Source organism: Salmo salar, chromosome ssa27, assembly GCF_905237065.1.
Source record: "Salmo salar chromosome ssa27, Ssal_v3.1, whole genome shotgun sequence".
NCBI classification, from domain to species: Eukaryota; Metazoa; Chordata; class Actinopteri; order Salmoniformes; family Salmonidae; genus Salmo; species Salmo salar.
The window spans coordinates 27555001-27567500 of NC_059468.1; the positions used below are offsets into that span (position 1 = coordinate 27555001).

The window sequence follows — 12500 nt, forward strand, 5'->3', positions numbered from 1 at the left end:
CCCATACTAGGCCTACCTCTCCTGCCTCGGGCTAGTCCCTGTTATATCCCTAGATACATCCATTAACTAAGAGAGAGTGACGAGAGGAGGTAAGTCCTCATTATGTCAATGTGTATTTCAGTCTACTGTCACACATGTCCGGGTTAAGTTACAGTACATGTCCGGGTTAAGTTACAGTACATGTCCGGGTTAAGTTACAGTACATGTCCGGGTTAAGTTACAGTACATGTCCGGGTTAAGTTACAGTACATGTCCGGGTTAAGTTACAGTACATGTCCGGGTTAAGTTACAGTACATGTTCGGGTTAAGTTACAGTACATGTCCGGGTTAAGTTACAGTACATGTTCGGGTTAAGTTACAGTACATGTCCGGGTTAAGTTACAGTACATGTCCGGGTCAAGTTACAAGTTCTTGGTCTAACTGAATTTCAATGTTGCAAAATATCACATTGTGTTGATGTATTGTCAAGAGGATACATCTATTATCTTGCTGATATAGATTTGTTTTTCTCACCTCCTTTCAACCTCTCTCCCTATCATCCTCTCCTCCTATCATCCTCTCCTCCTATCATCATCTCCTTTTATCATCCCCTCTCCCCATCATCCTCCTATCACCCTCTCCTCCTATCATCCTCTCCTCCTATCATCCTCTCCTTTTATCATCCCCTCTCCCCATCATCCTCCTATCATCCTCTCCTCCTATCATCATCTCCTTTTATCATCCCCTCTCCCCATCATCCTCCTATCATCCTCTCCTCCTATCATCCTTTCCTCCAATCATCCTCTCCTCCTATCATCCTCTCCTTTTATCATCCTCTCATCATATCATCCTCTCTCCCATCATCCTCCTATCATCCTCTCCTCCTATCATCCTTTCCTCCAATCATCCTCTCCTCCTATCATCCTCTCCTTTTATCATCCTCTCATCCTATCATCCTCTCTCCCCATCATTCTCCCATCATTCTATCATCCTCTCTCCCCATCATTCTCCCATCATCCTATCTCCCCATATCATCCACTCTCCCCCATCATCCTCTCCTCCTATCTCCCCCATCACCCTCTCTCCCTATCATCCTCTCCTCCTATCATCCTATATCCCTATCATCCTCTCTCCCCATCACCCTCTCATCCTCTCATCCTCTGTACCTGCTACTTGTATTTCTATTATTTCTCTTTTTCCTATATGTGTATGTCTCTCGCTTCCTCTCTCCCTTCTTCCTTCTCTCTCGCTTCCTCTCCCTTCTTCCTTCTCTCTCGCTTCCTCTCTCCCTTCTTCGTTCTCTCTTGCTTCCTCTCTCCCTTCTTCCTTCTCTCTCGCTTCCTCTCCCTTCTTCCTTCTCTCTCGCTTCCTCTCTCCCTTCTTCCTTCTCTCTCGCTTCCTCTCCCTTCTTCCTTCTCCCTTCCTTTCTCTCTCGCTTCCTTTCTCTCTCGCTTGCTTCCTCCCTCTCTCGCTTCCTCCCTCTCTCGCTTCCTCCCTCTCTCTCTCTCGCTTCCTCCCTCTCTCTCTCTCTCGCTTCCTCCCTCTCTCTCTCTCTCTCTCTCTCTCTCTCTCTCTCTCTCTCTCTCTCCCTCTCTCTCTCTCTCGCTTCCTTTCTCTCTCTCCCTTCCTTCCTTTCTCTCTCTCTCGCTTCCTTTCTCTCTCGCTTCCTCTCTCTCTCTCTCTCGCTTTCTCCCTCTCTCTCTCGCTTCCTCCCTCTCTCTCTCTCTCTCTCTCTCTCTCTCTCCCTCTCCTCTCTCTCTCTCTCTCTCTCTCCTTCCTTCCTTTCTCTCTCTCTCTCTCTCTCTCCTTCCTTCTCTCTCTCTCTCTCTCTCTCTCTCTCTCTCTCTCTTCCTCTCTCTCTCTCTCGCTTCCTCTCTCTCTCTCTCCTTCCTCTCTCTCTCTCTCCTTTCCTCTCTCTCTCTCTCGCTTCCTCCCTCTCTCTCTCGCTTCCTCCCTCTCTCTCTCGCTTCCTCTCTCTCTCTCTCTCTCTCTCTCTCTCTCTCTCTCTCTCCCTCCCTTCCTTTCTCTCTCTCTCTCTCTCTCCCCTTCCTTCCTTTCTCTCTCTCTCGCTTCCTTTCTCTCTCTCTCGCTTCCTTTCTCTCTCTCTCGCTTCCTCTCTCTCTCTCTCGCTTCCTCTCTCTCTCTCTCTCGCTTCCTCTCTCTCTCTCTCGCTTCCTCCCTCTCTCTCTCGCTTCCTCCCTCTCCCTCTCGCTTCCTCTCTCTCGCTTCCTCTCTCTCTCTCTCTCTCTCTCTCTCTCTCGCTCTCAATTCATCAAATTCAATGAGCTTTATTGGCATGGGAAACATATGTTTGTATTGCCAAAGCAAGTGAAATAGATACTAAATCTCTCTCTCTTTCTCTCTCTTTCTCACTCAGGTCTCCCAGCCCTGGTGGTTGCTGTGTCAGTAGGTTTCACTAGAGCCAGAGGTTACGGTACACCCAGCTAGTGAGTACACACTTTCACCTTTCACCCTTTGCCTATGACCTGTGACGTCTTCACTCCATACCCAACATGGCTTTTCATCATTAGCGCTCTGTGTATCTGAGTCTGGTAATGTGATTTGCAAGTGCACTTTTCAATGGTAACTGAGAATGAAAATGTATGTAGATATACCTATTGATTCTTGAAGAATATAACTTACAAATGCCCCATTAGCTTAGTTCAGCTGTTGTACCCCATCAGAACACAATGTTTGTTAACAATGTAAATGTAAACAAGCACTGTATAGCCTCAAACCATGGTTAAAACTATACTTTTTATATCATGGGTGGTCAGTCCTTGCATCCATAGCTCTGTCTATGAATTTGAAAGTGGTTACGGATACACACACACCACACACAAATAGCCTGCAGCTGTAAACATTTAACTCTTCACATACAGTATTTTAAAGAGCGAGGGAAGAGGCTTTTTACAGCACGAGCAGACGACCCTGCGTGACCTTTCATTGGATCTAGACCAAGGACTTGAACTCCACTGTACAAACACTCCCACGTTTCCATTTACCCTGCACTAAAGAGACTCAAATATCAAGGATATCAACAAGTTGTGTATGGTCATGTGATTTGCAGTGCACTTTGGGTCATATGTACAGTGCCATCAGAAAGTTTTCACACCCCTTGACTTTTTCCACATTTTGTTGTGTTACTGACTGAATAAAAAATGTCCTAGACTGGCCTACACATGTCCTACACTGGCCTAACCCATAATGTCAAAGTGGAATTATGTTTTTAGATTTTCCTACAAATTAATACAAAATTCAAAGCTGAAATGTATTGAGTAAATAAGTATTCAACCCCTTTTTTATGGCAAGCCTTAATAAGTTTAGTAAACATTTGCTTAACAAGTCACATAATAAGTTGCTTGGACTCATTGTGCAATAATAGTGTTTAATATGATTTTTGAATGATTACCCCATCTCCGTATCCCACACATACAAATGTCCCTCAGTCAAGCAGTGAATTTCAAACACTGACACAACCACAAAGATCAGGTAGGTTTTCCAATTCCTCGCAAAGAAGGGAACCTATTGGTAGATTGGTAAAAAAAAAAAGAAGCTGTAATTGAATACCCTTTAAGCATGGTGAAGGTGTATCAATACACCCAGTCACTGCAAAGATACAGGCTTCCTTCCTAACTCAGTTGCCGGAGAGGAAGGAAACCGCTCAGGAATTTCACCATGATGCCAATGGTAACTTTAAAACAGTGACGGAGTTTAATGGCTTTGATAGGAGAATACTGAGAATAGTTCAACAACATTGTAGTTACTCCACAATACTAACCTAAATGACAGAGTGAAAAGAAGGAAGCCTGTACAGAATAAAACATTTCAAAACATGCATCCTGTTTGCAGTAAGGCACAAAAGTAAAATTGCAGAAAAGGTGGCAAAGTAATGTTCTTTATGCCCTGAATACAAAGCGTTATGTTTGGGGTGAATCCAACACAACACATCACTGAGTACCACTCTTCATATTTTCAAGCATGGTGGTGGCTGCTTCATGTTATGGGTATGCTTGTCATCGGCAAGGACTAGGGAGTTTTTTGGGGATAAAAATAAACGGAATAGAGCTTAACACAGGCAAAATCCTAGAGGAAAACCTTGTTCAGTCTGTTCCAACAGACACTGGAAGACAAATTCACCTTTCAGCAGGACAATAACCTAAAACACAATGTCAAATATACACTGGAGTTGCTTACCACGATGACATTGAAAGTTCCTGAGTGGCCTAGTTACAGTTTAAACTTAAATAGACTTGAAAATCTATGGCAAGACTTGAAAATGGTTGTCTAGAAATGACGAACAACCAACTTGACAGAGCTTGAAGAATTTAGAAAATAATAATGTGCCAATATTGTACAATCCAGGTGTGCAAAGCTCTTAGAGACTTACCCAGAACGACTCACAGCTGTAATCACTGCCAAGGGTGATTCTAACATGTATTGACTCAGAGGTGTGAATACCTTTGTAAATGAGATATTTACGTATTTCATTATTAATACATTTGCATACATTTCTAAAAACATGTTTTGACTTTGTCATTATCAGGTATTGTGTGTAGATGAGTGTTAAAAAATATATAGAATATATTTTGAATTCAGGCTGTAACACAACAAAATGTGAAATGAGTCAAGGGGTATAAATGCTAATCCTATAAGTAAATACTGGTTTTAATTGCCTGCATTGGACAGACAAATAGCAAAGTGGTTCTCACACATAGGTACTAGTCATTTGGAAAATTAAACAAGACTAAAATACATTTGACAGAACAGGGCTTATGCACTAAAGAAGTTTTGCATTCATAGTAATGTTTTTTCTCTCTCTCTCTCTTATTTTAGTTGTTGGCTGTCCTTGGAAGGCGGGCTTCTCTACGCCTTTGTCGGTCCTGCAGCCGTCATCGTATTGGTGGGTACCTACTTTTATCCCTGTTCTCAGTGGTCATTTTGGCTCTCTGTCGGCAGGCTTGTCCCGCCTCTGAACTTATCATCCTCCCTTTAGCTATTTCTTCTGCCTGTCGTACAGGTCAGAAAGGGGTCAGAACTACACATGGTTTAGATGTCCCCTGAGGGGTGACACACAGTAGAAACCTTTTTACCACTCTAGGTCCTCATCAGGCTCCCATCACTGGAGGACAGGAGGAAGATTAACACCACAAACTCATTCATTTATTTGTTTATTTGCCACTAGCGGTTTCTTTCAGAGTTACCTGTGTCAGACAACAATGGAAGAGAACATTTACAGAGAAAGCATTCTCCAATGTGCCACTACACAATTCTATCTCCTAGCTGTCTCTTCACATTCTACCGTGCCTCACTGGCATCACTATGTTGAGGGCTAAACATGATTTACTTCATTGTTTGACTAACTGTGTTCTGGTACTTAGAACCCTCCTTCAACCTTTTCATCCTTTTCAGCCTTTCCAAGGTTTTCATTACTGTAAAGCATGAGTTCACTTCTTTAGGCATAGATACAGTATATATATCAGAGTCTATATAGTGCTAAGAGAAAGTTGTATAGATGTTTGTGTGCTATGCAACTTCAGTTGTTATAATATAGGTAGAAAGTTGCTCATTGGAAGCAAAGGTCCTCCTGGTAATCCTTGTAAAAGTCCAAGGTACACCTCTATATTTTGTTGTTAAGCCTTTATTAAAACAATAACAATATTCTACTTCGCAGAGAGTAGAATGCCTCTGTGGCTTTGTTAATAAAGGATATCTCCACCTTATGCTTCTTTGTAGGATTAGTGACGGCAGCTTGCGGGAGTTCTTGTGTCAATACGCACACTATCAATTATCCAGATGAACACAGACACTATATTACAACTGTGTGTGTGTGTGTGGGTGAGTGGGTCGGTGTGTATGTATGTGCATGTGGGTATATGTGTTTGTGACAGACCAGGTGTTTGCAATGTGTGTGTGTACATCCCTAGCTAGTGTTTGTCCCCGCTCACCTCGTGTTGTGTTCGGGTAGCCCACTCAAACAAACAAATGTAATTGAGAGGGGTACATCAGAGGAACACAGGCCTCCCCCAGGATGACCGTCTAATTAAAGAAGAAAATAATAAATCTAGCCTTCGGCAAGTAATGGGGCTGGAGACCGGCGTCTCCCACGGTAATGGGGCCAGACATGACGGGAATGTCAACAGGAAGGAAAGACGCAGATTAAAGAATCAAACAACATGGAAGACATGAAAATCTAAAATAAAAGGGTGCAGATTCATGGCTGAAAATGAGAGATCAGTGAAGTGCTCAGTGCCGTAGAGATATAGATTACTATCGAAAGACAAGAAATGAAACATTTATGTTTCAGCTGTATCAATGCAGGCAAAACGAAGGTTAGTATGGAAAAACATTCAATCAGAAAACAGACGGAGGTCGCGGAGAAAGATCACTAATCTCCTTTCTAAACTCCTTTCTTTTCTCAAGGTGAATAAAAAAGCTTTTCTATGGCAGGCAGTGGGAGTAGACTGACACAAAGAGAGACAAGGGATTCAATTTGGTAGGACAAGGTTAGGGTCAGGTGAGAAAGTGAAGAAAGAGAGAAGGGAGAGAGTGGAGGGAGAGGAGTAGAGAGGGGAAGCAAACGGGATCAGGATTAAGAGTGACATGTCACTGATGTGGAAAATCTCCCACATGGGCAGGATTTCCGAATGGAAAAGTGCTGCTTGGCTGGGGTGTGTGTGTGTGTGTGTGTGTGTGTGTGTGTGTGTGTGTGTGTGTGTGTGTGTGTGTGTGTGTGTGTGTATTGTGAATCAGTGGGTCAGGGATCACAGCTGTAAGGCGGCTTAATAGACCCCCTCTGTCCTAAACAGGACATGGTCGGGACAGAGGGGCGGAGACTCAAGACACAATCTGCCCACTTCTACTACACCACCCTGTCCATTATTGATTATAGTGATTGCAGAGCCTTGTCAAGAAACCTGAATCAAATGGCAATAAAACTGGACATGAATCTGATTATTTACTATCTCTGTCTGTCTCTGTCTGTCTGTCTGTCTGTCTGTCTGTCTGTCTGTCTGTCTGTCTGTCTGTCTGTCTGTCTGTCTGTCTGTCTGTCTGTCTGTCTGTCTGTCTGTCTGTCTGTCTGTCTGTCTGTCTGTCTGTCTCTATCTCTCCATCTCTATCTCTGTCTGTTCTCTTTGTCTTTGTCTTTGTCTTTGTCTCTGTCTCTGTCTCTCTCTTTCTCTCTCTCTCTCGGTCTGTCTGTCTGTCTGTCTGTCTGTCTGTCTGTCTGTCTGTCTGTCTGTCTGTCTGTCTGTCTGTCTGTCTGTCTGTCTGTCTGTCTGTCTGTCTGTTCTCTCGCTCTCTGTCTGTCTGTCTGTCTGTCTGTCTGTCTGTCTGTCTGTCTGTCTGTCTGTGTCTCTTTCTCTCTTTCTCTCTTTCTCTCCTTCTGTCTGTCTGTCTGTCTGTCTGTCTGTCTGTCTGTCTGTCTGTGTCTCTTTCTCTCTTTGTCTGTCTGTCTCTCTCTCTGTCTGTCTTTCTGTCTCTATCTCTCCATCTCTCTCTCTGTCTGTATCTATCTCTGTCTGTTCTCTCGCTCTCTGTCTGTCTCTCTCTTTGCTCTCTCTCTTGCTCTGTCTGTCTGTCTGTCTGTCTGTCTGTCTGTCTGTCTGTCTGTCTGTCTGTCTGTCTGTCTGTCTGTCTGTCTGTCTGTCTGTCTGTCTGTCTGTCTGTCTGTCTGTCTGTCTGTCTGTCTGTCTGTCTGTGTCTCTTTCTCTCCTTCTGTCTGTCTGTCTGTCTGTCTGTCTGGCTGTCTGGCTGTCTGGCTGTCTGTCTGTCTCTATCTCTCCATCTGTCTCTCTGTCTGTATCTATCTCTGTCTGTTCTCTTTGTCTTTGTCTCTGTCTCTGTCTTGCTCTCTCTCTTGCTCTGTCTGTCTGTCTGTCTGTCTGTCTGTCTGTCTGTCTGTCTGTCTGTCTGTCTGTCTGTCTGTCTGTCTGTCTGTCTGTCTGTCTGTCTGTCTGTCTGTCTGTCTGTCTGTCTGTCTGTCTGTCTGTCTGTCTGTCTGTCCTTGTCTCTCTCTCTCTCCCTCTCTCTCTCTGTCTCTCTCTCTCCAGGTGAACATGCTGATTGGTATTGTGGTCTTCAACAAGCTCATGTCTCGAGATGGCATCTCGGACAAGTCTAAAAAGCAAAGAGCTGGGTAGGTGGACTAGACCTAGAACTATAAAACTAGAACAGTCTGTCTGTCTCACACCAACACACACCATGCATGGACCATTCATTTCTTAGTTCATTTTCTGCATTTGTATTGTTGTATTAATGCATTGTTGGAGCTAGAACCATAAGCGTTTCCCTGCACCTGCAATAACATCTGCAAAATATGTGTCCGCAACCATCTACATTCAATGCTCAGCATCTACCTGGAGGGGCAAGGACTCTGCACTGTTTTGGGATGATTTTATTTTATTATGCGTATACAATATTTACTTGTTCCAGCAATATAAATAGAATGACTATAAACATGAATCAGGTCAATGGGTTTGCAATGGGTGTCTCTCTAGTGATTCTATTTCTATGGTTCCTGCATCCTTATCTGCGTAAGAGATCTTATGGAGAAAGATGAGTCCCACAAAGATGCAGTCACACAAAGAGAAAACATGAGTATGTCAACTCTCTTGTAAATAACCCTGAACACACTCACACACACACACACACACACACACACACACACACACACACACACACACACACACACACACACACACACACACACACACACACACACACACACACACACACACACACACACACACACACACACACAGCAGTTATAAGCATTTAACTCTTCACATACAGTCTGTTAATGAGCGAGTATAGAGGCTTTTTACAGGCAGAGGAGACAACCATTCATGACATTACTACACAAACACTCCTACACATTTTCATTTACCATGCACTGTAGAGACTCAAACATCAAGGATGTCAACATCAATGACATACATACCACTCAGTCTATTTTGACTCTACAGAAGCATTGCAGGAACATATATCCAGTAGCTACTGTGACAAAGGCTTCCAGGGTGACATGATTGACTATGATAATGTGTAGACAATATAGAAACGTACTAAGTTCATGGACATGCATACAGTTTACATGTAATGATTCATTAACATAATGCAGTCTCACGTTCACACGCACACATATGTATGGCCATATACACACACACATGCATTGACACAGATACACACGGGGACACAACACACACACACACATTACAGTAGAGTGGTTTCCTCTACTCCCTGGTCTTTAATTCCATCAGCGGTGATTTGTCATTGGTACTAATCCAATGAGCAGAGATTTCAATGTCCTCCCAGCCAAATCCATGCTTTCATTTCCCTGCAAATTGATTTGATCTCTCGCTTCTCTCTCTTCTCTCTCTTCTCTCCATTGTCCTGTGATGTCAAATCAAATCAATCTTGTTGCTGGGTGCTAGCTCTCTCTCTCTCGGGGTTAATGATATAGTTCACTATCTGAGGGTTAATGATATAGTTCTCTATCTGAAGGTTAATGGTATAGTTCTCTATCTGAAAGTTAATGGTATAGTTCTCTATCTGAGGGTTAATGATATAGTTCTCTATCTGAGGGTTAATGATATAGTTCTCTATCTGAGGGTTAATGATATAGTTCTCTATCTGGGGGTTAATGGTATAATTCTCTATCTGAGGGTTAATGATATAGTTCTCTATCTGAGGGTTAATGATATAGTTCTCTATCTGGGGGTTAATGGTATAGTTCTCTATCTCAGGGTTAATGATATAGTTATCTATCTGAGGGTTAATGGTATAATTCTCTATATGAGGGTTAATGATATAGTTCTCTATCTGAGGGTTAATTGTATAATTCTCTATCTGAGGGTTAATGGTATAGTTCTCTATCTGAGGGTTAATGGTATAGTTCTCTATCTGAAGGTTAATGGTATAGTTCTCTATCTGGGGGTTAATGATATAGTTCTCTATCTGAGGGTTAATGATATAGTTCTCTATCTGGGGGTTAATGATATAGTTCTCTATCTGAGGGTTAATGGTATAGTTCTCTCTCTCTCTGGGGGTTAATGGTATAGTTCTCTATCTGAGGGTTAATGATATAGTTCTCTATCTGGGGGTTAATGATATAGTTCTCTATCTGAGGGTTAATGATATAGTTCTCTATCTGAGGGTTAATGGTATAGTTCTCTATCTGAGGGTTAATGGTATAGTTCTCTATCTGAAGGTTAATGGTATAGTTCTCTATCTGGGGGTTAATGATATAGTTCTCTATCTGAGGGTTAATGATATAGTTCTCTATCTGGGGGTTAATGATATAGTTCTCTATCTGGGGGTTAATAGTATAGTTCTCTCTCTCTCTGAGGGTTAATGGTATAGTTCTCTGAGGGTTAATGGTATAGTTCTCTATCTGAGTGTTAATGGTATAGTTCGCTATCTGAGGGTTAATGATATAGTTCTCTATCTGAGGGTTAATGGTATAGTTCTCTCTCTCTCTGGGGGTTAATGGTATAGTTCTCTATCTGAGGGTTAATGATATAGTTCTCTATCTGGGGGTTAATGATATAGTTCTCTATCTGAGGGTTAATGATATAGTTCTCTATCTGAGGGTTAATGATATAGTTCTCTATCTGAGGGTTAATGGTATAGTTCTCTATCTGGGGGTTAATGGTATAGTTCTCTATCTGAGGGTTAATGGTATAGTTCTCTATCTGGGGGTTAATGATATAGTTCTCTATCTGAGGGTTAATGATATAGTTCTCTATCTGGGGGTTAATGATATAGTTCTCTATCTGGGGGTTAATGGTATAGTTCTCTCTCTCTCTGAGGGTTAATGGTATAGTTCTCTGAGGGTTAATGGTATAGTTCTCTATCTGAGTGTTAATGGTATAGTTCGCTATCTGAGGGTTAATGATATAGTTCTCTATCTGAGGGTTAATGGTATAGTTCTCTCTCTCTCTGGGGGTTAATGGTATAGTTCTCTATCTGAGGGTTAATGATATAGTTCTCTATCTGGGGGTTAATGGTATAATTCTCTATCTGAGGGTTAATGATATAGTTCTCTATCTGAGGGTTAATGATATAGTTCTCTATCTGAGGGTTAATGGTATAGTTATCTATCTGAGGGTTAATGATATAGTTCTCTATCTGGGGGTTAATGGTATAGTTCTCTACCTGAGGGTTAATGGTATAGTTCTCTATCGGAGGGTTAATGGTATAGTTCTCTATCTGAGGGTTAATGGTATAGTTCTCTATCTGAGGGTTAATGGTATAGTTCTCTATCTGAAGGTTAATGGTATAGTTCTCTGAGGGTTAATGTTATAGTTCTCTATCTGGGGGTTAATAGTATAGTTCTCTATCTGAGGGTTAATGATACAGTTCTCTATCTGAGTGTTAATGGTATAGTTCTCTATCTGGGGGTTAATGGTATAGTTCTCTATCTGAGGGTTAATGGTATAGTTCTCTATCTGAGTGTTAATGGTATAGTTCTCTATCTGGGGGTTAATGGTATAGTTCTCTATCTGAGGGTTAATGGTGTAGTTCTCTATCTGGGGGTTAATGGTATAGTTCTCTATCTGAGGTTTAATGATTTACTTCTCTATCTGCGGTGTAGATTGGCTTGTTCCCCCGAGCCGCCATGGGGATTAAGCCAGTTAACACACACACACAAAGGACACATACACACACGCAGAGGACACGCACATGCAGAGGACACACACACATGCGGAGGACTCACACACGCAGAGGACATACACACACGCACAGAGAGAACAACACCCAAGGACAAGATCCCTCAGACACACACATGCACACAAACAGGCACAGACACACACACACACACACACACACACACACACACACACACACACACACACACACACACACACACAATACGCACTCGGTCTATGAACCTTTGAAATCGCTCCATCCCCCTGCAAACACTGAACCTTTTGGTGCAGTACACTTCTGCTTAAATGGGCCTCACAAACAGAGAGATTGACAGACACACACACACTCACAGAAACAAACACTTACACTTACACAAACACACACACACATTCCCTCCATCCCCATGCTAATAGGACAACTTGCCATTAGTTTTAGTGTATTTCTGTGGATGGTACTAAGGCAATGAGCTGTGCTGGGAGGCTAATGTAGCATAGCCACGCTACGCACTGCCCCATCATTCTGCACTGAGCATTACACACACACACACACACACACACACACACACACACACACACACACACACACACACACACACACACACACACACACACACACACACACACACACACACACACACACACACACATCAGCAGCAGCAAGCCTCTCTTTAATGGTCTAGCTGTGTTCTTTCCCTGTCTGACCTCAGTAGCCTCATTGGCTGGCTTCCTCTGAGAGGACAAGTACTCTGAGAGTATTTCACACACACACACTACACTACACGCACACACAAACACACACCAGTCTGCAGCTGGTTTCGGATGTGAGGGAAAGCACTCCAAGACTCAATGAAGCTTCACATTGAGTCAGCA

At 42.7% G+C, this 12500-nt stretch overlaps 1 protein-coding gene across 10 annotated transcripts in view; it reads left to right on the forward strand.

The window, feature by feature from the left end:
* Positions 1 to 12500, forward strand: part of LOC106588837 (adhesion G protein-coupled receptor B2) — a 512228-nt gene that overhangs the window by 434480 nt on the left and 65248 nt on the right. For all 10 annotated transcript variants that reach the window (XM_045709861.1, XM_045709852.1, XM_045709858.1 and 7 more), the window contains exons 20-22: positions 2357 to 2426; positions 4816 to 4882; positions 8034 to 8119. In XM_045709861.1, the coding sequence (XP_045565817.1) occupies positions 2357 to 2426; positions 4816 to 4882; positions 8034 to 8119 (223 nt within the window). The remainder of the gene's footprint in view (positions 1 to 2356; positions 2427 to 4815; positions 4883 to 8033; positions 8120 to 12500) is intronic.